The following is a 27773-nucleotide window of genomic DNA, read 5'->3' on the forward strand; positions in this document are numbered from 1 at the left end:
AGGGAAGACCTGAATTCACTGTTATGGGCTGAATTGTGCACTCCCCAAATTCATGTTGAATTCCTAACCCCTAATACCTCAGAATCTGACTTTGTTTGGAGATAGGGTGCTGGACTCTTGATCTTGAACAACCAGGCTCCAGAAGTGTGACAAAATAAATTTCTGCCAGTCTGTGGTATTTTGTTATGGCAGCCTTAGCAAACTAATACGCTATCATAATATAAAACTACTACAAATGTCTACTGAGAAGGAAAGGGATAACAGCAGGCCTATAACCCATTCCCTCTCTACCAGCAATCAATGATCTCAAATTTCCTTTTAAATATGATAATGACATTTAATGGAAAGAAAACAAAAAATCCTTCTCTAAAATGCTTTTAGCAAGATACACTTGGTCTAGAGAGATAGCTTCTTGTAAAACTTGTAATTTATGGATTTATGAGGCATGGTTGGATGGAAAATGAGGACTCATCATTTAAATTGTGTAATTAATGAGGCATAAAAAGGGGATGTTGCAAAACCAAATGACTCCCATTGTTTAAACGTCTCCACATACATCACACAGAAGAAAACTTGTTCTTTAATTCTAAATCAATACAAAATGTACCATTATGTGGGAGAAAAAGGTTGTTTTGGAATTAAATCTGATAATCTTGGACTTCTCTAAGAAAAGAGTCTCATCTGTGCCTGGATATTACCCTGTTTCCTTTGAATGATTAATCAAGTTTGGTATTGGGTAAGATCTATGACTGATGTGAGTCTGATTTGACAAACTCTTTAGGCTAACGAAAACTTTGCATAGAAAAATTAGTTCGTACTTCTTAGTAACTCAGAGACATTCCTGTTTTAAGTTTTACCAATCCAATTTGATAAATTTATACCTTGGATAGAATAATTTGATAACATGAAGGATTAATCATCATGTAATTGCAATAACCTGATAAAGGAACATACATGGATTTGTTTGAAACTTTATTATATAAATTTTCATTTCTTTTAAAGATTACAAAACCTGTTCTGTGACAGGAATACAAGCAATATTGTTCCAGGATTATTCATGGATACATCTGAAAGAGCTTAGATTACACATTAATAGTATGATTTGAAAACTTCCCCAGATTAGACTCTTAAGTAAAACAATTTAAAGTATTCAGTGATATTTAATCCTTTACAAGCATTTCATAATTACGGCAGCAGTGCCAAGCGTCTGATACGATTTAACCACCAATAAAAGGTACAATACATATGAACTCATGATATGGTACCTTGGGCCTCTGGCATGCCTTACTAGAGAGAAACTAGTAGAAAGTAAGATGATATATAATAGTAGAAAAATACTTGTGATTTTTTTTAAAAACTATCTAAGTAGATGCCCACCCCATTCCCACCCAAAAATGCAAAATAATTACATCCCTTAGGTGTATACTTTCCCTTCTGCGTAGGGTAACATTTAAGATAAACCTAATACACATACATAATTTTAAGAATTAAAAACTCATCACCCATAATTATTAAGGATGCTAAGAAATGGCAATACCTTGAAGCATTTTTCGATTAAAAAACAAAGCTTTAGATGGAACACTACACTTAGAGGAACACAAACCCAAACCTTTATCCTTATGCCCTTGCTTGGTATTTAAAAGTTCTACTTTAAATACTTGTTTGAAAAACTCAGTATACAGTTCATTCAGTACTACAGTGATAATAGGAGTAAAGATTTTCACTTCCATTAGATAATGAACTAATCTACTTAGAGGACTATTATAGTAACTCTCTTCTCACATACGTTTACATATATTGTACTCAAATGGTATGTGCTCTAAAGAGGTTTTCTTGAGGTTTGCACCTCTGAACTTAGTTTCTAAATTTTCCTTTCCACTAATCTCTATTCAATGTCATATACTTTGCTAGTTGCTCTGGGAGAAGTCATGGACATTTAAACAGCTTATCATGCACTTCAAGGTTACATGGAAAAATAATGAGGAAAGTGCCTTAAGAGGTAGGAAGTAGGCTCTTATCCCAACCCTTGGTATGCCCTGTTATGAACAGTTAAAAGACTGGAATCAAAGTGGTAAATGTGAGACTAATAGTAATACAAGGCTTAAGAAAATTAAGTCAACTTAATTACTAGGATTCTTTGAGAACACTCACATTGGAACCAGTTACAAGTCACTCGATCACACAGAATACAGCAGTGTCAAAAATACATAAAGCACACTGTAGATATAAATTCTTCTTGGCCATCCATACTTAGGTATTATCACTCTGTAGATTCTTCACTAGAAAAAGTGGTTAAGCTTGGCTCTGCAGAATACCACAGTCCCAAGAAAGTGAATTTCATTCCTTCATTAATTGGTCTCCACCAATGGTCACTTGGGGAGACCAGCAACATGTAAGCAATCTGGAGGTGAAAAGAGGGCTATTTTCATTTGTTGAAATAAAAATACAGAGGTAAGTCGACCTCTTCGTGAATTAAATAAGGCTCAAAGTATACATCCAGTTTGTTAGTCACATGGAGTTGGACCTTTCGGAGGGACAGAACTCTAAAACTAGATTGGAACCTCCTGGTTTAAGCACCAAGGGTCAGCCATGAAACCCATCCAATTTGTTAATCAGAGAAAACAGACCTTTTCTGACCCTTTACATTCCTGAGATATCTGTCCTAATGTCTTCATAAATCTCAAGTGCTTGATACATCATAAGAGAGAATTTTCTCTATAAAATAGTTAAGAAAACTGAAAAATTTTAGGACATTTATAATAAAAGCCAGAAAATAGAGAATGTCAAAGTCATGTTGAGATGTGTATTGTATTGCTGGCTTCCATGGGGATTAAGCATATCTGTACCAAGGCCCCCAAATCTTGAATGTTTCTCTGCTCTCATCTCAGGCTGGACCTATCCCGGCCCCTTTCCTACCCAAACTATTCTGTCTATTCATGAAGCCTTTGCACCCCTCTACCCCTTCAAGTCTTTCCTGGGACGAGGGTGCAGGGCACAGCTAACAGGCCAACCCCACCTCCCATGGTGTCCCCTGGCCCCTACCACTTCTTAAAAACAGATGGGAAACGGTTGACCCAAACGTGCTCTTTGCAGCCCACCACACGGGAAATGTGGACTCTCTTGCCATACACACACCACACCCTCTCCAGACTCTCACTAAGTTGACTTTTCCCACCTGTCAGCTTCACAGCATCTCGACTCTGCTTTGTCAAAATTACTACACTTTTGGACTTTTGGGGTTGCTTATGAATAAATGAATCCATATCAAATTTGTTACACACAAGGTTCTATTGTACTTAAAAGAAGACATCAACTCTATAAATTAGAGGGAGCGGAAATAATTTATATAAAAAATTAAAAGGACAAAAAACTTACCTTCGTTTAATATCATCACTTGCAAGGGAAGATACAAAACACATGGTAGTATAATCTGTATTTTCCAGTATGCGCTTGGCAATGCTAAATGCAATCTACCATTTAGGATATTATTTTTAATGATAAGCTAAGAGGAGGTTTGTGAAAGTAGCCTGATAGTTTAGTTCCTTCTTTCACATGAAGTATCTTTAAGACTGAACTAAAACCTCCTGGGAGAAGCCTGGGAAGCAGCAACAGTAACTGATAAAGGCCTCACTACCACAACTATAGGGGCCTGGAGGAAATGGAGGTGAAGAAATTGATGGAAAGGTTAGCCCAGCACAAGCACTACATTTAGAGCACACTGTTGGCCAGGTTTGTCTGCTGTAAACCAAAGGCAATACGAACACCAGAACCACAGATACAATAAATTATGCTCATGAGCTGCTCTTTAGGCAGAAAGCCTTCAGTTTTGAGAACATATAACTTACTTTTCTCCAACAAAACTGGCAGTTGGACTAGGCAAAGAAGGCAATTATCTTTGAAAGCAATAAACTTGGTGTTCATATACCAGTAGAGGAGTGCCCCAAGAAATATGTAGTTTTTGAGTCAGCTTCTGGTTGGCTGATAATCTGAAGGGAAGGCAGCATGGTGTTATGGGGGGAAAAAACTAAATGGGAAGGATTCTAATCTTTGCTTTGGGTCACAGGTTCTTTACATGCAATACGAGAAAGTTGGACTAGATGACTTATAAGGATTTACACATTTACTTCTGATTCTAAAAGACTACAATGGGAAAATACACCTAAGCAATTATGGAATAGCATCAGTGTAAAAAAAAATCTGATTTTACATTAACATTTTAAAAGCTACAAGAATTTGGGATGACCAGGGTTTAAAACACTGAATAGAAAGAAAGAAAAAAAAAAAAGCTTTTTTTTTCCAGGCAATGAAAAGCATACATATATTCAAGAATTAAAAAAATTTTTCTCCATCTGGATCTTCTCAAATCCCTCCTCTTACACGTTTTTTAGAAGATAAACTTACATTTGATTTCTATGCAATAATCATTTTGTGTCACTTGGGCAAAAGGAATGTTATAAATTTTTCCTTTCTCTTTAATTGCATACAGGAGAAATTAAGGAATAACAAGTGCTTCCAAGACAGACAAACCACGCTTTCTTGGCTTTGTACTCTCACGTGAAAGATTTAAAGTTTCTGGCAGGAAAAAGATTTCTGATGTAAATGGCTTAATACATGACGAAGGAAGATCTATTTGGGCACATTCTTGATGAGGTAAGTTAAATTACTTTTTCCTTGCTCATATGTTTTTAATATTACATATTGATGTATGCTAGGTAACTTGGCAAAGATACAGGTCATAATGGATACAGAAATTTCTTTAATCAAATAAAATTATGGAAACTACTACATTAGATGTAGATAATACTGTAATCTAAGCAGACTCAGTGACCATTATGAAAAGTGATTATATCTGAAGTTAAAGGAAGTACTATACGGCTATAAATCATCAGGAGAAATTCAGAAAACACTCAATGCTAGATATTCATTTAATCTACCTTAGCTATGATTTCAGGTTAGAACAGATATTGTTTGATCAAGAATGTTTTATTCCCTAGAATAAGAAAGTTTTAATCCAATTTCATATAGAGGCCTGTGGCTTTTATTACACTCATATTAGTATTTAATATAAAGCATTGTAATGGGATAGAACTCATTATAACTTACTGTTTTTCCAAAAAAGCATACTTATCTCACAGGTATACAAGAATAGGTATCTTGTTATTCATATGCTAAATTCTGCAATTTGATTTATTTAAACATGAAATATCCAATGGGACTTGAATGACCTGTTGCTAAAATTTCCTTGGCCAATTTCTCCACCACAGGCCTTTGGTGTATATTGGCAAAATTCCAAATTATATGCCAATTTTAAGTATGGACACTATTTAAGATTAAAAGTGCAACAACTACTTCCTTAGTTAAAAAAAAAAGAACACTAAAGAATTGCAAAGTATATGAACTAATTTCATAGGTGTACTCTTGATGTCATGCCACAGACATATAACTTTCTCTACCGTAACAGCTCTACAGGTTAGTCTAACAGAGCACCCGACTTTAAGTAACAAACGAACGAACGAACCAGTGAAACAGACGTGGGGAAAGATATGTACATTTTGGAAGTATTACATTCAACAGCTGTTCTACAATCTGGCTATTTTTAGCGCTGTCCAACAATACTGTTAATCCAGGTGAACTATTTAACCAGATTTAATAGTCAATTGATTAATAATAATAGATTCCAAGTTAAACAAGGCATGTATACATTAAAGAAAGCAGTACAGAAATGTACTGTATATGAACTGTTTACAAAAACATACAAAATGTTGGATGGCACAAGGGATACAGTGCTAATATAAACGGATTGTTTAAGCTAAGTGCTTAACATAAACTGTCCATCCCTATAACTAACAAAGAATATTTAAGGGACATGAAATATTTTCTATAAAAATAATGCTATATGGTGTAGAGTACTTTATTCAGTGTATTTTTAGGTGGTATTCATATGTTCATTCTTCTTATTATTGATTCAGTGAATATATCTTCATCATGTTTCCATTTCCATTTCATCTGAAGCTCCAGGAAAATCTAACTTGCTAACAATCATGTAAAGCGAGAAGAGATGAAAGCGGGAGCAGCAGCAGGAGCAGCAGCATTATGGGTACCAGCTGGGACAGTGTGTGCTTGCAGGTGTCTCTCAGATATGTGCTACCTGTCGCCAGAACTTGTGCTATCAGCTTACACCATGGTACCAAATATTTCACTGAGGTCATTTCACAGGGCTGTGGAGGTGATTTTTTTAATACCTCTTCGCTGAGCAAGAGTAGAGCGGCCTACTGGTTCCAAAACTGGTGACTGATTACGGTTTAAAGCAGAATATGTAGCTGCCATGGCACCCTGAAAACAGGAAAGAAATATCAAAACAGAAATGACAATGGGTAGTCATGTACACAGAACATGAAATGAACACTTTCCCCCAGATAATTTCTTCACTAGCAAACATATAGATTTTATTAGCCTCATAATGAAAATAACCACACTGGCCAAACCCTCTGATTTAACTAAAATTGAAGAAGCCAATGTGGGAGGTTGAAATAAAGGATGAGAAGACAGGGATGGGTTCATAACAAGCAGTCCTCACTTTTCTCAGGACTGTTCAATATTTTTTCCTTTGCAATCTTTATTCTCAGGGGCAGCAAAGCATGCTCTTTTGGAACTTGTAGTTTGCTTTGGGTTGTGCTTAAGAAAGTATAAAGAAAACAGGAAATCCGTAAGCTTAGCTGATGGATAAATTCAGAAATGTAGAGGTCTTCCTTTTTTTAAAAGAATATATTTTATTGATTTTTTACAGAGAGGAAGGGAAAGGGATAGAGAGTTAGAAACATCGATCAGCTGCCTCCTGCACACTCCCCACTGGGTATGTGCCTGCAACGAAGGTACATGCCCTTGACTGGAATCGAAGCCGGGACCCTTGAGTCTGCAGGCCAACGCTCTATCCACCGAGCCAAACCGGTCAGGGCGTAGAGGTCTTTCTTAAACTAGATTTATTACAACACTTTGACACAGCTTGACTTTTTCTTTTCTAAATCACCCACTGTAAGAGAATTCCACAGGTGAACTGAACGCAGGCTGAGGGACAGTGACCGGTGCAGGTGCTGCGACATGGAGAGGGCATCTCACAGTCTCTCTTAGAGGACACATGGAAAACAGGGCCTGAATGGGGCTGCTCACCTTGACCAGATGTGGTGCGTCCTGTCTGTTTAGTTGGTATTGCGGCAGTTGGTCCCAGTGGACTATCCAAGGGTGTCTGAGCACAAGGGCAGCAGTCAATCTCTGGTGAGGGTCCACATGAAGCATCTTTGACACCAGGTCCTATAATGGGAATAATAATAATAATAAAGGAAGCTTAAACCTTTTTGTTTTATTTTCTTTTATAGCACTAGATACTGTTGAGCATTTTTCCTAACTATGACAATATTTTTTTCTGGTAGTAGGTAGACCTTTTGGGCTCAAAATGATAGGGGGAAGGGCACATAATAAGAATAGGACCACAGTTGCTTAATGATTATTCATCTTACTAACTATAGGTAAGAGGTTTTCTTATAGACCTTGGGAAACTGGAGGATATGTTGCAAAAAACCCCCACAAACATTTAAAAAGCAGACTAAGAACAGTAAGTGCTTTGACTTAGTTGCTGTGCCCAGACCCTGACCCACTCCGGGAGTTTTCTCAGGAATGTTGATTATTCTCAGGTCCTAGGAAGGGGCTGAGCTATTTGTAACATCATAGAAGATTAGCCGCCTTGTTATCAGACTTTGAGCTCTTGAAGGCCAGACTGCCCTCCCCTTTTCCCTGTTACACTGGCAGCTGCAAGTAGCTATCCTCATCTTCCCTATATAATCAGCCAGCTGGCAGAAAAAGGCAGATCAGAATTTTTAGGATGACCTACTGCTCTGCCCATACTGTCGGCATTATTAGAATAAACACTCATATATGATTCAACTCTGTCTCTGCTTAATTTGGTTCAAGTACTGACAGGTGGCCTCAGACCTGTTTAGTGTCCAGTATCAAAAACAATTATTTGGTCAACACGACAATTTGTGTTTTGTTTATTTATTTATAATATATTTTTATTGATTTCAGAGAGGAAGAGAGAGAAACATCAATGATGAAAGAGAATCATTGATCGGCTGCCTCCTGCACGCCCCCTACTGGGGATCGAGCCTTCAATCCAGGCACGTACCCTTGACCAGAATCGAACCCGAGGCTCTTCAGTCCGCAGGCCAATGCTCTATCCACTGAGCCAAACCAGCCAGAGCTGTATTTTGTTTTGTTTTGTTTTGTTTTTAAAGCAAAAACTTAAGTCTCTCCTCTGAGTGACAGTAATGTTGGTGCATTATAAAGGATGAATTACCATATGTTATGTATCTTTTTTTTGGCTCCTTTTTCCCCTTAGATATTCTGAGGTTTCCACATTTTGGTAGGTTTATTTCTAAGTGATTTTTAGCCCCGTAAGACTTTTTTTGTGTGCTGTTGGTAATACTGAAAAGCAGAACTATTCAATAACATTAATTTAATTAGAGTTCTAAATGCCCCTCCTAAGATTACAGAATTATTTTTTTTCTTATTTTAAAAGCAACTCATGGGCATTATAGAAAAATAAAAAATACAGAGAAGCAAAAGAACATAAATACCCAGAATCCTACTCTTCAGAGACAAATGCTTTCTATCTAGCCAAATGCTTTCCTATGCCTGAAACACAGATCCATGTAATTGCTATATAGTTTTTTACTCTCCAAAATAACACAATTGTGATTTATTATAAAAGCCATGCACTACTTGTTTCATTTTCTTTTAAAAAATATGTTTTTTATTGATTTTAGAGAGGAAATACTGTTTGTCTACTGCACACCCCCAATGGGGATCGAACCTGCAACTCAGGCAAGTGCCCTGGCTGGGAATTGAACCAGCAATCTTGGGGGGCATGGTACTAAGTTCAACCAACTGATCCACACTGGCCAGGGCTTGTTTCATTTTCATTCAAAATACATCTATTGAGTGCCCATTAAAAGCCAGGCATTCTGCTAGGCATTGGGTATTTAACAGTGAACAAGACAGAAAGGAACTGTGACCTCAACAAGCTTTTAGCCCAGTGAGGGAATCAATTACAAAGCAAAGAGTAAGTACTTTGATGGGATGAATAAATGTGAGGTGCAGCTGGAGGAACACAAAGAGAGATCTGACCTGAACAAGGCAGGGTGGCTTTGAAGTAACTCCTTTAGAGAAATGTGAGGCAGGAGCTGGATTAGAGAAGGAAGGGAGAAACAGTGTTTCAGGGAGGTAGAACAAAGCGCGTTTGAGGGAAAGCCTTCAGGTGGGAGAGAACACGTCACATTAAGGAACTGAAAAGAATGCGATGTGGCTGCAGCATATATCATAAAGGAAAACATGGCAGCAGATAAAGTGGGAGAGGTAAGAAAGGACCAGATCGTGAAGGTCCTTATAAGCCATATTAGCAAATTTGGACTTTTTCTAGAGGCAATGAATCATTTAAAACAAAGGAGTGATGCAGTCAGGTTTGTACTTTAGAGCGATTACACTCACTAAGTGTGGAGGAAAATGGATCGGAGGGGGCAAGCCTGGAGACTCCAATTTGAGACAGGGGAGAGTTAATAGCTTTGGTGAGTGGATATGAAAGATGGAGAAATATAGATGGAATTGAGATAGTTAAGAGAGAGAACTGACAGAACCTGCCGGTTGACTGGATATTGGGAATTGGGGAGATACTATTCCAAGTACTCTCCTGCTATTAGATATTTACAGTTTCTTACTTTTAGTTATCATTAACAGCTAAGAACAGGAATAAATGAATGGAATTATACATAAAAAGCAAAATAACTAGGAAACTCCCCTTCCAAATTCTGAATGTGGGCAAATGTGCTTTAAATCAAGAAAAGGTTGCAAAACTGCTCAGAAGCACAACACAACTCTATTATAATTTTACTCAGATGTGGGTGTTAACCAGTGCACTTTTGAACAAGTCACTTAGAATCATTTCTACCGCTACCCTTCAATAGCTCCTCCTCCTAAGCTTTTTCTTTAAATGAATTCCCCCCATGGCTCTCTTATTCGTCTGCTCAGATAAGCTCATTCATGCTCATGGCTTAGCTACTACAGATGATGACAACTCCTAAATTCAATGCCCACTCCAGACTTCTCTGGTAAAATCTACATCCATATAGCCAGTTGCCTAGTGCAGCGGTTGCCAACCTTTCGGACCTCAGGGATCACCGGTTGGCGAGCGCTGCTCCAAAGGTTTCCTTAAACCAGCGGTTGCCAACCTTTCGGACCTCACAGATCACCAGTGGTCCATGGACCACCGGTTGGCGACCGCTGGCCTAGTGGACATATATCTCTTAATTATAGATCACAGAAGCATTTCAAATTCATAACGTCCAAATCTGCAATCATCACTCCTCTGAAAACTACTTCTTTTGTAGTCCACATCTTGGTGAAGGACACCACCAACTGCTTATTTGCCTGAGGTGAAAATGTGGACTGCATGCTTGATATCTGCTTCTCCGTTGCTTCTTATGTCCAATATACCAGAAACTATTCTGCCTCCTAAGTTTGTCTTCCATTTGACTCAAATCCTACTACAACTGTTCTGGTTTACTCATCATTCATCACCCCAAATACTGCAAAACCTTATGTGTAATATCCCTAATATTAGGTGAGTGAAGACTAAATGAAATAATGTAAGTAAAAGTGTTGGATGCCCTGGCTGGGTGGCTCAGTTATTTGGAGCGTTGTCCCATACACAAAATGGTTGCACATTCAATTCCTGGTCAGGCCAGTGTGGAAGACAACTGCTTGATGTTTCTCTTTCTCTCTCTCTCTCTAAACAAACAAACAAACAAATAAATATCAATGGATATGTCCTGGGGTGAGGATAAAAAAAATAATAAAATTGTAGGCACATAAGTGCTCAAAATGGTAACTATGGTACTATTCTTCTCAAAACCACATAGGCTTCAAGACATTCACATGTACAACTTGCTCTTGAGGGGACATATCAGATTGATAGTCATCTCTCCCAATTATGTGGCTATTCACTATATTACATCATGCTTGTAATCTCAAGTCTTAACTGGACAAATTAGCAAAAATGATTAGTAGAGTAAAAGCTTGATAAACAGGCTAATTCAGGCAAGAGGGTGTCCATTAAAGTCAAAAGTCTGTTATATAATAAAGTAGGTTTTCCAAATGTGTATGTTAAAAAATTGACAAATTAGTTTACCTGTTTTTACTTATGTAGTCACGTTGTGTAATTAAAATTAAGTATGTATGAAAAGTTAAATTTCATAGAAAAGTTTTCTATATGTATTATTGTAATTTTAAATTTATATTGAATAGGCCTAGTAAATGGGTGTATTTACTAGTCACTGCGAATAAACAAATGCATACAGTGGCTGGGGCATGGCTTAGTGCAGGCCAGCACAGCATGCATTGAAACTGCTGCAGAAAGTCACACCATACGACAATGTGGTGTGATCACGTGCTAATCATTCACTGAACACTGTTTACAAGCTGTGACTCTCGGATTTAAATATGTAGACTATAGCTGTAGATATGTAATATTTATTTATGTTGGCGAAATTACTACAGTTTTTTCCAACATATGGCCTATTCGCTAAAATTTGTTAAAAATAAAAGTAAATTAATAACAAAAATAATCTGTTTATTTAACTATAAGCAAATCTTGGTTAAAAGCGTTTTAAATTTAACAGAGTGTTAATTTTCACATATGATATATGGACTGGAAATTTTGTCCTTTAAATCTGGTCAGTTAAATTGAGGTCCACAAAATCGAGGGCTTACTGTAATAATGTGGCATTTATAGCACAGGCTGTGAAATGGATGCAATATTTTGTGCTCTATTTGTATCTCCTCCTCACCTGTGTTTCTCTTTCACTCAAAAAAGCATACTAGAATGCAAGTGAGAATCAAATTATAGAAATTAGAGAGATAGCCGTGACTTACTTTAACTTATTAAAAAAGTAGGCAATGTCTAAGCTCTCATACTTTATTTGGTAACATTACTTGGTATGTCCACAACTGACCATGACAAAGTTTGTGGCAAACTACATGGGCAAAAATTGCTGCTCCACGCCCTAACCAGTTTGGCTCAGTGGATAGAGCGTCGGCCTACGGACTCAAGGGTCCCAGGTTCGATTCCGGTCAGGGGCATGTACCTTGGTTGTGGGCACATCCCCAGTAGGGGGGTGCAGGAGGCAGCTGATCGATGTTTCTCTCTCATCAGATGTTTCCAACTCTCTATCCCTCTCCCTTCCTCTCTGTAAAAAATCAATAAAATATATTTTAAAAAATTACTGCTCCACTGAGTGAACTTAAAAAAGGAAAATCTGATCACTATAATGCTTAATATTTTTCAATAGTTTCCCAATACCTAGAGTGAAACCCCAAATCCTGAGCATGACCTGAAAAACCTTTCATAATCTGGTTTCATCAGCTACCTTCTTACATACACCCTGTGCTAGTCATATCAAATCACTTGCAGCTCCCTGGACACATTCTGCCCTTCCTTTGCCATCATGATCACAAACCACATGTACTGATCCCTCAGTGTGGGCTGGACTACATCCTTCTGTTCCCCTAAGCTACTTGAAAAATCCCTCCATTGCTTCTGGAACTTTCCCTGAAATCTTTCTGACTAAGCATCATCTGAACTTCTTTATCACAGAAAACACCTATAATAATAAAAGCGTAATATGCTAATTAGACCGGACAGCCGAATGACCTTCTGAACGTCCTTCCGGACGAAGCCGTGGCGGTGGGGGCTGAGGCAGAGGTGGTTAGGAGTGATGAGGCAGGCAGTTGAGTGGTTAGGGGTGATGAGGCAGGCAGCTGAGTGGTTAGGGGCAATGAGGCAGGCAGGCGAGCGGTTAGGGGCAATGAGGCAGGCAGGTGAGTGGTTAGGGGTGATCAGGCAGGCAGGCAGGCAGAGGTGGTTAGGGGCAATCAGGCAGGCAGGCGAGTGGTTAGGGGCGATGAGGCAGGCAGACGAGCAGTTAGGAGCCAGTGGTCCCGGATTGCGAGAGGGTGCAGGCCAGGCTGAGGGGACCCCCCCCACCCCCATGCATGAATTTCGTGCACCAGGCCTCTAGTACCATTGTAACAGCACTTGTGACACTAGTTGGCTATTTCCCAACTAGACTGTGGAGCTCCTTGAGAACAGGAATTCTGAGTCATATATTTTATCTCTGGAGCCTACACTTATTAAGCACACTCTAGATGTTCAACACATGGATTAAAAAAGAAACAAGTACCCCAAAAAAATGAAATTTTTCTGATTTAAGAAATTTTATTGTTAAAAAGGAAAAGGCTAGCATTTCATTTTTAAATGCAGTTATAAAACCAAATCAACTCAAGTCCCACCTCTAAGAAAAATCAGCAAAGCACTTTTACCAGTATTTATCTTCTTCGTCTCCTCTATGTTTTTCTTATTTTGAAGTGGGAAAAAAGAGAATTTTCAATGAATAGAGTGAAACTAGAGTAGAGGTGGAAACCAAGTCAGTGTTATTCAGGGGATGGAAGATCTTCCAGTGAGAAAGGCTTTTCAAATGGATTTCCAGCTGACACTATAAAACTATACTACTGTTTACTGTGAAAAAGATAAGACCCCATTCTTTATAATATAGAACAAAACTAGAACATGGTACAGTTATTCTAGGGCAGTGGTTTTCAACCTTCTAATGCCGCGACCCTTTAATATAGTTGCTCATGTTGTGGTGACCCCCAACCATAAAATTATTTTCGTTGCTACTTCATAACTGTAATTTTGCTACTGTAAATGAATCGTAATGTAAATATCTGTGTTTTCCGATGGTCTTAGGCGACCTTGCTAGCGGTTCTCAACCTGTGGGTCGCGACCCACAGATTGAGAACCGCTGCTGTAGAGCCTAAGACCACCAGAAAACATAGATATTTACATTACAATTCATAACAGTAGCAAAATTACAGTTATGAAGTAGCAACGAAATTAATTTTATGGTTGGGGGTCACCACAACATGAGGAACTGTATTAAAGGGTCGCGGCATTAGGAAGGTTGAGAACCACTGTTCTAGGGGTTGAGGGCTTTGGAATCAGCTATTTACTTTGAAGCGCCCACATGTATCTGGTATGTAACTATGGACAAGTTCACACTACAATTCTGGGCCTTGGTTTCCTTCTGTGAAATGGGGATACTACCACCTATTTTACAGGGTTGTTAAGAGAATTAAATGGATAATTTAGGTGAAGTGCAGCATGAAGCACAGAGTAGATACATAAATCATGAAGACTACTACTATTATTATTTATCATCATGTTCCTCAGCAAGAAGTAACTTCTCTAGATGTATAGATAACAAAGCCAAAACAATGCCTTTTGGGAAAGAAACAAAATAACTGGTCCATTTCTGAGTTCAAGTTATTTGGTAACATCACTTCAAAATACTACTTTATAAACAAGTTTCTAATTGATATTATTTATTCTCACCAAGAATTATGAAAAATTACCTTTGCTGTATCTGAAACAGAATTCCAATAACCACCACTGAGTGAGAATTTTCCGCTGCCGATGCGTGCCAGTATTTCCTCTGGTGTATCATCAGGGCCATTTGCAAATGGAGTGTAACTAATTTATAAAAAAAATTAAAATGCTAATTAATAAAATTTCTTTTTTGGATGGTAATCTTTATATTTATTTGCAGTGGCCAAAAGTACGCTGAGTAATTCAATTAATATAATACTTGCTCCACAAAGCACCAGGTTAAGGTATGTTATGAAATATTCATTAGGCTTGATATAAAAAACATAAATACTTTAAGATATGACACATTATAGAATATTTAAAACAGTGCATGTTTATGATATAACAAGAGTGAAAAAAGGTATGGAAAAATCAATTTAAGACCTCAAAGACATTAATAAATAGTACATTATAGAAAATTAGTAATGATATAGCTATAAATGTGGTATATACTAGTACACACAAGATTGTATTATTAGAAAATGACAAAACCATAAAAATATATTACAACAAAGGTTAAAAAATAGGTAATATAAACAAAATATTGATTAATAAATGCCTATAACATATATAATAAATACTTACCCAGTAAGCATTGTATAGAGGAGGACACCAAGACTCCATATATCACAAGCAGCATCATAGCCTTGTCGTTTCAAAACCTCAAAAAAGTAAAAATTAGTATTAACACACCACTCTTTATTATATAGATTTAGATAGGTTATGGGAATGGGATTATATCTCCTAAATCAATACATGTAAGAAAAGCCCTGGCTGGGTAGCTCAGTTGGTTAGAGCAAGTTTTTGGGTTCAATCTTTGGTTAGAGCACATAGAAGAGACAACCTATGAATGCATAAATAAGGACAACAACAAATCAATGTTTCTCTTTTCTCTCACTTGCTCTCCCTCTCTCCCTTTTTCCTTCCCTCCCTATCTTTCTCTAAAATCAGTAAATTAAAAGAAAAACCTCAATAGAACATGATTAACAAATAAGACAATATATTAACCCTATTCTAGAACTTTCTACTACTAACAATTCATATACATACTAGAGGCCCGGTGCACGAATTCATGCACAGGTGGGGTCCAGCCGGCCTGCCCCAATGGGGGGGAGGGGCCGTGGGAAGTTGTTCCGTCGTTCTGGTCGCTTGACTTTTACATATATAGATATAGAGTAGGAGTTAAATTAACATTTATTGAATGCTGCCTTGGCACATAGAGAACTATGAAGGGAAGTTTCTTATTTAAATGAATGTATATTTTGTATGGGGCTATAGAAATGGTTACAAAAATCAGTACTTTTAAGACCACATATAACAGCACAAATGATATAGTGTGAAACTATATATATATATATATATATATATATATATATATATGTGTGTGTGTGTGTGTGTGTGTGTGTGTGTGTGTGTGTGTATGTATATATGTGTGATATATATATATATATATATAAAATTTGGTTCACTCAAGCATTTAATAATCACCAACTATAATCAGGCACAAACTGTGACAATCCAAAACAACTCTGGCTTCCTTAAGAAAATCAGAATCTGGCAGGGGAAATATACATACAGGCTGGGGCAAAAATGGGCTTACATTTGTTTGTATGGCAAATAATAAATAATAATAATACAAGAATAAACTCTGTTTCATGTACTCACAACTATAACCTACTTTTGCCCCACCCTGTTTAGTAGTTAACAATTCAACATGATAAATATCATACAAATATGTCTAAAGTGCTATGGGTATAAAGATGAGGAAACAATTCATTCTTGATATGAGGAAAGAAGAAAGGCTAGGGGGCAGTCTGCTTGTACTGTGCCTGTAAGTAAGAATTCAGGAGGCAAAAGGAGGATGTGGGGGAGGACAGAGGACATTCAAAGGGCAGAGGCAAGAGAGCACAGTATAGTTAGCAACAGTTCTCTATGGCCAGATCTCCAGGTAGGGAATAGTAGAGAGACTGAAGGGATTTTATACACAAGTTACTAAGGAATTTAGATTTTTTCTGTAGGCAATCAGATGTCATTGAAGCATTAAACAGGAAAATAAAATAAGGAGATGTGTATACCAGAAACAACTCAAGGTATAGAGGAAACGCTGGCAAGAAGAAAGATTGGGGACAAGGCGACCCGAAAGGAAGCAATTTGTAGCAAACTAAGTGAAAGGCTGTGAGGACTTGCACTAGTAGAGATTGGATATATAGAGTAACGGAAAAAGGTTTGAAATATTGAGAAAATAAAATGGAAAAGATTTGGTGACAGACTAGATGTAGAAAAATGATAGGGAGGCTTTCTGGAAGATTTCAAAGTTTTAACTTGGATGACAAAATGGAGAATAGGAGACAAAGAATTAAAAGATCAAGTCTAAGGAGAGTTTAATCATGGACGATATCCTGAAGATGAATTTGGAGGTAGTTTTTGAAGTAAAAAACATTCCAAAAAGCCCAGGTATAACAGCTCCAGGGTGATTTCTAGAAGTAGACTGCTTGCATGCAGTAGGAAATACGAGGAAAATCAAGATGGCTAGATTAAGTGGCCTTGCTTGGACACCAATATGTAATATCACTGCATGGCAAAAGCACAGACTTTGCAGCCAGACGGCCTGGGCTCAAATGTAGACCTGACCTCAAGCAAATTACATAACCCTCTCACTGTGTACCTGGCTTCCTGTAAAATGCTGATAACAGTACTCACCTTACAGTTATAATGAGAATGAAACTACATGTTGTGAGGATGAAATCAGTTAATATATGTGCCTGGCACATAAGCCGTATATTAAGATTTACTATTATTTTCTACTAGAGGCCCGGTGCACAAAATTCATGCATGGGGGAGGGGGGTGTCCCTCAGCCCAGCCTGCACCCTCTCCAATCTGGGACCCCTCGAGGGATGTCTGACTGCCCGTTTAGGCCCGATCCAGGTAGGATCAGGCCTAAACAGGCAGTCGGACATCCCTCTCACAATCCAGGACTGCTGGCTCTCAACTGCTCGCCTGCCTGTCTTCCTGATTGCCCCTAACTGCTTCTGCCTGCCAGCCTGATCACCCTCTAACCACTCACCTGCCAGCCTGATTGATGCCTAACTGCTCCCCTGCCAGCCTGTTTGCCCCTAACTGCCCTCCCCTGCAGGCCTGATCCCCCCCCAAATGTTCTCCCCTGCAGGCCTGGGTCCCTCCCAACTGCCCGTCCCTGCAGGCCCGGTCGCCCCCAACTTCCCTCCTATGCCGGCATGGTCACCCCTAACTGCCCTCCCCTGCAGGCTTGATTGCCCCCCAACTGCCCTCCCTTACAGGCCTGGTGTCTCCCAACTGCCCTCCCCTGCTTGCCATCTTGTGCCCACATGGGGGCAGTCATCTTTGACCACATGGGGGCAGCCATCTTGTGTGTTGGAGTGACAGTTAATTTGTATATTATTCTTTTATTAGATAGGATAGAGGCCTGGTGCACGGGTAGGGACTGGCTGGTTTGCCCTGAAGCGTGTCCCGGATCAGGGTGGGGGTTCCCTTGGGGCGTGGGGCGGCCTGGGTGAGGGGCCTGTGGTGGTTTGCAGGCTGGCCACGCCCCCTGGCGACCCAAGCAGATGCCCTGGTATCTGGGATTTATTTATCTTCTATAATTGAAACTTTGTAGCCTTGAGCAGAGGCCAAGGCAGGCTGGAGCAGGCGGAAAGCTTGGCTTCCTCCATTGCTGGGGGCAACTCAAGCCTCCTGCTCTCTCCATGGCCATAGCTATCTTGGTTGGGTTAATTTGCATACTTGATCCTGATTGGCTGGTGGGTGTGGCCTGTGGGTGTAGCATATGGTCAATTTGCTTATTACTCTTTTATTAGATAGGATTATATCATTCATAGTTACATTTTTTTTACACAGTGATAAAGATAAGAAATTTTGAGGGCAAAGCAGTGGATTTTAGATTTACTGCAATGGGGATCTGCAATTTCTTAAGAAAAGCAGCAGCTTGATCAAAGTAGTGCTTGAAGAAGACTTCAGTAGCTTTGCAGCTCTCTTGTGGAATGATCGCAGAATGACAAGAGGGAGCAATGTGTACTGAGGCTAACGCAGTCACCTGAGGGGTGGTGAGGGAAACAGGGGCTAGGATGGCAGTTCTGTGAACAGAAGAACCCTGAACTGGTTTCAGGGGATAAGAAATGGTAACTAGTTATGTAGCTAAGGACAAGAGACCATGTATGAAGTTTTAGCCTTGGAGATGCAGAAGATAGTGACAAAATCAAGGAATTAGAAATATATTAGGAAAGGTGTAAAATAAGTGAGTTTCTATTTAGTTCCATGCACCAATAAGCACAAAAGTGATAACAGACAGCTACGGATACAGAAAAACAGAAGTCAGGGCAGGAAGAGGATTATAGGAAGCAGCAGACTGATGACAGAATAAACTATCACGAGAAGAAAAAGGGTTGCTATTTTATTCTAATTATTTGTTTGGTAAGTCTTCAATTAAACAACTATTAATTATTCTATATTAAATACAGAAAATGAGTTTTTAAATATACTAAGATACTGTAAGCAAACTATTTCATAATTACCTCTGGTGCAACAAAATTTGCAGTATAACAAGGTGTCATGAGAAGACCGTTTTCTGCTCTTAGCTGTTTGGCAAAACCAAAATCACAAATTCGAATAGATTCTGGATTGCCAGATTCATCCACATAAAGAATGTTGCTAGGTTTTAAGTCTCTGTGAACCACCTAAATGAAATACAAAGTAAAGAGGTACATTTACAATACATTTCCATTATAGAAATATTTTTATTCAAAACTGTCAGGGACTACACTTAACAAGATAATGAGTGCTGGCCTTTAAATTATCCCAACATTATAAAATGCTGATAATGTAAGTGTAACTCTAACACAGAACTAGAGCAAAGAGAGAAGGAAGAAAGAGTAGTATTTATCTCCCCCTCTTTGTTCAATTGAGTAAGTGGGTTAAGGAGAAATGCAAATAGCAATAATATCTGTCTCCAGGTTATTCATTCATGAAACAAATATTTATTGAGTGCCTATCATGTGTCAGGGTATTATATAAGGAGTTGCACATATTATGGTGAAGAAGACCCATACATTCTTGCCTTTACATGCTAGGAGCTTACACGGTAGTGGGAGGCAGAGAATAAATAGGTGAGAGATGGGGCATAACTAGGGAGGTCAGGGAAGGTCTCTAGAGAATGTAACATCTGATTTAAGTTCTTTAGAACAGAACAAACAAGCCAGAACAGTGGAGAACAGTCATTCTAAGTAGAGGAAACAGCATGTACAATGGTTGTACACAACAAACTTGTGCTGACAGGCTCAATGGATCAGGCAGAGGGTTTAGGAGTAAAAAGGAAAAAAAATCAGACTTTATGTATTCCCTATTTGCTATCCATGCAACAATGTCTGTCACACACACACACACACACACACACACACACACAAAGAGTTTTGTATTATTTTCCTCCTTTAATCACCTACTTGAATACTTCTTTTTTCATAAGCCTCTCTGACACTCCTATTTAGACTTGTGTTTCTTCCATCATAAAATTCCAAGTCTATATCCTGATCAATGACCTCAGTTTTAGTTCCTAACATCCTGAACATGACTTCTCCAGATCATTTTAATAACTTCTTACCACCAAGGTACTGAGAAGAAAACTTAGAAGACTTAGATGACTGAAAAGTCATAAATTCTTCATGGAACATCGAATTTTACTAATTTCTGGCTACAGTACTAGGTGACTTTTGACCAGCCAGAAGTCAAGAGGTTCTCGTATTAAATCAAAACAGTCCAAGTGTTCACTTCTAGGGGCAAAGACAAACACAATGAGAATAAGTAGTGAAAATAAACTCCTCAATGTGGCTTGGTGGTTGACTTATGAACCAGGAGGTCACAGCTTCAATTCCTGGTCAGGGCACATGCCTGGGTTGCAGGCTCGATCCCCGATAGGACTGTATGTGTGGGGCAGCTGATCGATGATTCTTCTCTCATCATTGATGTTTCTATCTCTCTTTCCCTCTCCCTTCCTCTCTGAAATCCATAAAAATATATTAAAAAAGAAAATAAACTCCTTAAGAAGTAATCTATTTTTTTCTTGCTTCTCATTCCTCTTCACCTCTGCTGTTCTCTTTTCCTCTCTCTCTCCCCTCATTTTCTCCTTTGCCCTTGCCCCCCCAATCAATTTCCCTTCTTTTACAAACATGATTTTTATGCTATTTACTGATAATCTGCAGGAAGGAATGAGGACAGTATCCACCAGCCAGAAGCCAGGTGACTATTTGGCCTCATCCATTTGAACACAACTCATGATTCTCTGATTCTGTTTCTAAACGTGAAATGGGCCCAGTTCTCAAGAATACAGAGTGGCCTAGCAAAATGATGCTATGTCTTCTAGTTTAGAAGATCTCATCCACATTTTGTTTGGATGTGTAAGAATTTAATATAAACAAGCTAGGATTTCAAAGTATCACTTCAAGCTTAATGGGGAAAATAGTAGGATAATTAAGTTAATAGTAGTTATTTTCCATTACATGGATAAAGTAACTTCCACCTTTGTAATTTTAGCTCAAACATGAAGAAAAGGAAAAAGGTATTTATGTGTGTGTACTTATGTGTGTATATATATACATATATTTATATATATCTATAATATTTATGCACTTAAGACATTAAAAAGACTTACCCCTTGAGCATGAAGATATTCAACAGTTTTGGTTATAGTAAACAGGACAGCGCTGGCCTCTCGTTCAGAGAAAAATTTCTGTCTAAGAATTTTATCCAGCAATTCTCCCCCTTTCATAAGTTCTGTCACTACGTACACGTATTTTCCATCATCATATACCTATAAAATTCAACACCAAAATGTAAAAAGATTATTTGAAGCTTTACATGTACTCAGAACAAAGTTTTGCATATTAAAGAAAAATTAAAACTTGCCTTATATTCAAGGAAATTTTTACTTATCACAACCAATGGAAGATATAAATCTTGTAAAGTTTTATACACATAGACTATTAAAATAGGAATTGATGAGATTGAATGTCAGAAAAATAACCTGTAATTTCCTTCTATGAAACTTAATTCATGGAAATAAAAGTAACTATGGACATTGTATACAAAGGGGCACTGAATTTTTGCACTTAGGGTTTGTTCCTCTTGATCTTTTTATCTCCTGGTAAGGGCAGGGACTGCTACAAAGACATACTCCTGTGATTTTCCTGGAACTTCTGCAAGTGCACACATTCTATATTTATATACACAGTACAATAAATTATTCTGGTTTGGGTTAAACTGAACATTTAGTAGGAATATTACATAGCAAAGAGAAATTCCAGCCAACTACCCAGAAGCACACAATTTTACTCCTAATGTAGAAACTGAATGATCTCTATAATTTTGGATTTATATTCCAAGCAATCCTTAACTGAAATAACCCCTTTATTAAACTTCAGCCCCTTTTATTTCCCCTTCACCACAGAGTTACTGCATACCTTTATTTAGCCTCAAAAGAGGTACCAGGTACTGGGGCCCTAAATATGGGGAAAAAAAGGTACCTGCCCTCAAAGTTTTTATTCCAGGAGGGAGAAAAAGACATAGATATAAGAATTTTAAAAATGTTGGAGATGCTGTAATAAAAGAGGGGAAATTTTTAGGGACTTTGGAATTTGAAATGAGGGAAGGAGCAAAGATGTAAAAAATAATGACAACATCTTGGCCGGGTGGCTCAGTTGGAGCATCATCCTGCATGTCAAAAGGTTGTGGGTTTGCATCCTGGTCAGGGTACATATTTAGGTTGTGGGTTCCATCCCTGTTCCAGGCTCATATGGGTAGCAACTGATGTTTCTCTCTCACACTGATGTTTCTTTCTGCACCCCCTTTCTCTCTCTCTAAAAAACAAATAAATAAAAAAACATATCCTTGGGGATGAGGATTTAAAAAAAAAAATGATGACAGCTTAGGGAGTTTCCAAAGCAAAGATGAGAGAAAGTATCTTTTATACTTCCTTTTTAATTTACTTGGTTGGATTCTTAGAGGTTACAGTAATTAAAAAGTCACTTAGGTTAAACAGCTTCACATTTTATCTATCTACTATCTATCTATCTATCTATCTATCTATCTATCTATCATCTATCCTTTTTTATCGATTTCAGAGACAGGAAGGGATAGGAGAGATAGAAACATCAAAGATGAGAATCATTGGTTGGCTGCCTCCTGCATGCCCCCAATGGAGATTGAGCCCGAAACCCAGGCATGTGCCCTGACTGGAAATTGAACCTTGACCTCCTGGGTCATGGGTCAACACTCAATCACTGAGCCACACCAGCCAGGCAAATTTTTTTGTTTTGTTATTCTTTACCAGAAGATATTTTTTCCATTGCTTTTCAAAGAGAATGGAAGGGAGGGAGAATAGGACAGAATGAGTGAGCGCGCGCGCGCGCGCGCGCGCGACAGAGAGAGAGAGAGAGAGAGAGAGAGAGAGAGAGAGAGAGAGAGAGAGAGAGAGAAACATTGATGTGAGAGAGATACAATGACTGGTTATCTCCAGCATGTGCCCTGACCAGAGGACAGGGAGCAAACCTGCAACCCAGGGACGTGCCCTTGATCAGGAATCAAACCCGTGATCCTTCGGTGTGCAGGCTGCCACTCTAACCACTGGAAAACACCAGCCAGGGCAAACAGCTTCACATTTTAATGGAACTAAGTTAACATTTCCCTTCTAACAATGAGCAGTGAAAAATTATTCTGAGGAAACTGGAGTTTTGGTTCAGAAGGAGAAGGGAGGGTAAAGTTTGAAATTCACAAAATCTCACAGGTGAAAGGTGAAAGGTTCCTCAGAAGTACTCTGGCTCAGCTGGCCATGTGACATGTGGTCTACAACAATCAGATATGGCCTTTGAGCCTATATGACTACCATCAGCAAGAGAGGACTTAATGCTACCTGGCGGAATTCACATCCTTTGCCAAGAGCTCTGTTATGATAAAAGTCATAGGTAACAGGGCCCTAGCCGGTTTGGCTCAGTGGATAGAGCGTTGGCCTGTAGACTGAGGGGTCCTGGGTTCGATTCCGGTCAGGGGCAAATGCCCGGGTTGTGGGCTTGATCTCCAGTACCAGTAAAGGGCATGCAGGAGGCAGCTGAAAAATGATTCTCTTTCATCATTGATGTTTCTATCTTTCTCTCCATCTCCCTTCCTCTCTGAAATCAATAAAAAAAAGTCATTGGTAGAAGGGAAGGGATGCTTCATTTGTCCTGGGGGTGGTAATGGGCAGGGCAGGCTTCCTGGGAGAAGTAATGCTTTAGCAAAGTCTTAGATGTGCAGTTATTAGCCAAGTAAAAGGAAGAAGATGGTGTTTTCAACTGAGGGAACTATAAATTCAAAGACAGGGCAGCACGAGAAAATGAGGCATGTTCAAAAATTTGGATATGCTGCAGCATGGCTGGAGCATAGTGTGTGTGAGGAAGTGTGCAAACTACTATGGATGGAGGAAGGCAGGGACCAGAGGTGATGAAGGGTATGAACTGTAGGCAAAGTATTATAGGAAAGTAACATGGTTAGATATGAGTGCAGCTCTCTCTGGCAGTATTGTGAAAGACAGTTTGGGGAATCCATGGAGTGTGTGATACTAGTCAATCTTGAACATTAATGAATACTCAAATGTTCCAGTAAATGCAGATATTAAAACCAATAATGTCAATAAAACCTTTCTTTTTATCGCAAAAGTAGAAACATTAACTATATAAATGTATTTTTCTTAATAACTAAAATTATGCTATATATGTTGTGCTGCAATCTGGTTTTTTTTGCTTACTATATTCAGTTATTTATCTACCACATGATTTCTGTAAATAATCCAGATTCAAGTTAGACAACCGATTCAAATTTCTACATTAAAGAATCTACTTACATCCTTTAGAGTAATAATGTTTGGATGCTGTCCATAACGAAGAAGAATTTCAATTTCCTCTGTTGGGTCTCTCTTGCTTTTATCAATAATCTAAAAGGCAAATAATAATTACAAAATCTCATGAACTCTACAGTTATAAATCTTAAGTATTTACAGCTACAGACGATGGGTAGCATCTTATGTAAACACTGTATATATATACACCAGTTTTACTCAAATACCTAGCCAGACTGTCTAATCAAAATTCAAAACCCAGTCTTGATGTAGATGACAAAGCTGTAAAGTAAATTCTATGCCAAGAATCACATTTCCACCAGGTCTCTCCCGTTTAAGTGTGCAGTAAGTTAGGACTTACTGAAACTCAAAAGCTTCAAGAAAAGGTACCAAGAACACAGTTAACATTTTTCTTTCATCCTTAAACATCTTAAACTTTGGGAAACTCAGTCAACTTCTAAGTCCTGTCAACACAGATACTTAAGAGCAATATATACAGGGTGCCCCCAAAACATGTATACACACTTTAACAGCTGATAGCTCAATTGATGTTTCTTTCTTTTCAGCCAGATTACGTTTTGAACAAAGGAAATGTATCCTAAAATGCTACTGGAAGTTTAAAAATGAAGTTGAAGTACAAACACTGATTTTATAATTCTTCAAAGTGTGTATACATTTTTGGGGGACACAGCGACATATATATATCAGCACTATTAGCATCTGTGTATTGAATTAACTTTACTTGCTTTAATAAAATGCTTCAATGGAATATCCCATTAGTTGTAAGCTACTTATAAAAAATTAATTAACGGTTCAGTAGAGCAAGATTATTTTTGAAGCTAGGCAGAAAGCTAAGCAGAAAACCACACCTAGAATTTTGCTTAGCTAGAATCAAGTTTAATTATTATAATAAAGCCCCTTAAAATACTAATGTAGCTTTCCAACCCTTTTATGTCGGCTGCTTCTTAAAAATACTTCTCTTAATGTTTTAATGTAAAGTAATATTGCATTTAAATAAGGTTTGCTTTCATTTCATCCAAAAGGCAGTCGGAAATAAATTTTTTGACCTTATTTTCTTTCTTTTTTTTTCATGTATAGGGCGTAATGTTACAGGAAGGCCATAGTATCCTGCCACCTGTAAAGAGTAAGCCCAAGTTGCTTTTGGATGTGTTATACACAGAGAAGCCACTCTTCAGGCGCTCTGCTCTCTTCACACCCAATTTATTTTCAATTTTAAAACAGCTAAGTAATTAACGTATGCAATAAATACCCAAATGCTCTAGCAACCTAGCTTGCAACTCTCAACATGAGCTAAATGTGCTATCTGAAATGGACTTAGTTGTAAAATAGTTCTGTAGTTGGAAAACAGGGAAGACAGACATATAGGTGTCCACTGCAATCATTGTAAATAATAGTGTGGAATTAGGCAAATGGATGATTAAGAGGAAAGGTATATGGAATAGACATGCTAATTCAAGGGATATGATCTGGGGTTAGTCTTCTGAGAACCAGAACACACTGGAAGTGTTATTTTTGGCAACATTCTGATCTGCTAATCTGAGCCCAGCTCACATTAAATCCATACTTATGCTTGTGGATCTTAGCTTTGTAGTAATTTCAGTAGAATCAAGTTGTGCTGGGATTGGTTTTATGATTCTAATTTAAGTCACAATAATCCACAAATAGTTTCAAGACATTCTCAAGGTTTTGGTATACAGCTACTAGTTTCTGTAATTCAAAGGGTGCGTCAGGACATTTTTGCTTTTTTCTGATGTGTTTATGGAGGCAAGGCACATCCTTAAACTGTGTACAAAGTACATTATTCACTGTATCTCCTTTCATGTAAGTAATTTGACAATTTCTATGTGCCCCAAATTTCATTGTGAGCAATGAGTATAAGAGCAAATTAAAATGTATTTCTGGTTTATCTTTATAGCTGACAGAAAGCCTTATGGACAATGATGTCTTTTTAAAGCAATTAGATACAAGTTTAGAATAGTAAATAATAATTTTTGTGTGTATATGTCTTCTCAGATATTTGCTATCTATACTAATAAAAGAGTAATATGCTAATTAGACTGGGAGACCTTCTGGAGACCTTTCGGACAAAGCAGGAGGCTTGGCCGGCCTGCAAACCACCCCCAAACGGCCCTCAGCCCCTCGCCCAGGCTGGCCATGTCCCCCAGCGGGGACCCTCGCCTCATCTGCAAATGGCCTTTAGCCCCTCGCCCAGGCTGGCCACGCCACCCAGCGGGGACCCTCACCCCGATGGGGGCATGGCCAGCCTGCAAATGGCCCTCAGCCCCTCGCCCAGGCTGGCCCCATCCCCCAAGGGGACCCCCACCCTAATCCGGGACCCCCTTCAGGACAGACCAGCTGGCCCCCACCTGTGCACCAGGCCTCTATCTATACTAATAAAAGGGTAATCTAATTAGACTGGGAGACCTTCTGGGAGACCTTCCTGGACGTCCTTCCGGACAAAGCCATGGTGGCGGGCCGAGACAGAGGCAGTTAGGGGCGGTCAGGCCAGGAGGGGAGGGCAGTTGGGGGTGATCAGGCTGGCGGGGGGGCAGTTAGGGGTGAGCAGGCCGGCAGGGGGGCAGTTGGGGGTGATCAGGCTGGCAAGGGGGGCAGTTGGGGGTGAGAAGGCCAGCGGTGGGGCAGTTGGAGGGCAAGCAGGCCAGAAGGCAGAGTGGTTAGTGGCAATAAGGCAGGCAGGCGAACAGTTAGGAGCCAGCAGGCCCAGATTGTGAGAGAGATGTCCTGACTGCCAATTTAGGCCTGATCCCACAGGGATAAGGCTGGCAAGGGGGGGGGGGCAGTTGGGCAAGACAGGAGGACATCCCCCAAGGGATTCCAGATTGGAGAGGGTGCAGGCTGGGCTGAGGGACACCCCCGCCCCATGCACAAATTTCATGCACTGGGCCACTAGTCTATAATAATAAAAGTGTAATATGCTAATTAGACTGGACGTCCTTCCAGATGTCCTTCCGGACGAAGCCGAGGCGGGTGGGCAGGGTCTGAGGCAGAGGTGGCAGAGGCCCTGGCGGCTGGGGGCCGAGGCCGAGGCTGCCGCTGCAGCAGCAGGGGCTGAACCCCTTGCATAAATTTCATGCATTGGGCCTCTAGTGATATAAAACACATTCATTTTCATTTTTACATATGAAATCATCCTATATAATAAAAGGCTAATATGCAAAATGACTGAACGGCAGAACAACCAGTTGCAATGACACACACTGACCACCAGGGGGCAGATGCTCAACGCAGGAGCTGCCCCCTCATGGTCAGTGCACTCCCACAGGGGGAGTGCCTCTCAGCCAGAATTCCTGCACCTGGCTCACTGCTCA

The 27773-nt window shown here is 39.1% G+C and overlaps 1 protein-coding gene across 7 annotated transcripts in view; it reads right to left on the bottom strand.

The window, feature by feature from the left end:
• Positions 1-966: 966 nt before the first annotated feature.
• Positions 967-27773, bottom strand: part of RPS6KA3 (ribosomal protein S6 kinase A3) — a gene marked incomplete at its 5' end in the record, with an annotated part of 118076 nt that continues 91269 nt past the window's right edge. For 5 of the 7 annotated variants that reach the window (XM_080651970.1, XM_080651972.1, XM_080651969.1 and 2 more), the window contains 7 exons: positions 4100-6333; positions 7168-7308; positions 14518-14635; positions 15116-15192; positions 19079-19240; positions 21208-21366; positions 24430-24519. In XM_080651970.1, coding sequence (XP_080508096.1) covers positions 6211-6333; positions 7168-7308; positions 14518-14635; positions 15116-15192; positions 19079-19240; positions 21208-21366; positions 24430-24519 — 870 coding nt within the window. In that variant the 3' untranslated portion in view covers positions 4100-6210. Of the gene's footprint in view, positions 2402-4099; positions 6334-7167; positions 7309-9180; positions 9237-14517; positions 14636-15115; positions 15193-19078; positions 19241-21207; positions 21367-24429; positions 24520-27773 lie in introns of those variants that run through there. The other 2 variants (XM_080651968.1, XR_013959721.1) reach the window with 2 other exon arrangements.

This window comes from Plecotus auritus (assembly GCF_963455305.1).
Source record: "Plecotus auritus genome assembly, chromosome: X".
Lineage (NCBI taxonomy): Eukaryota > Metazoa > Chordata > Mammalia > Chiroptera > Vespertilionidae > Plecotus > Plecotus auritus.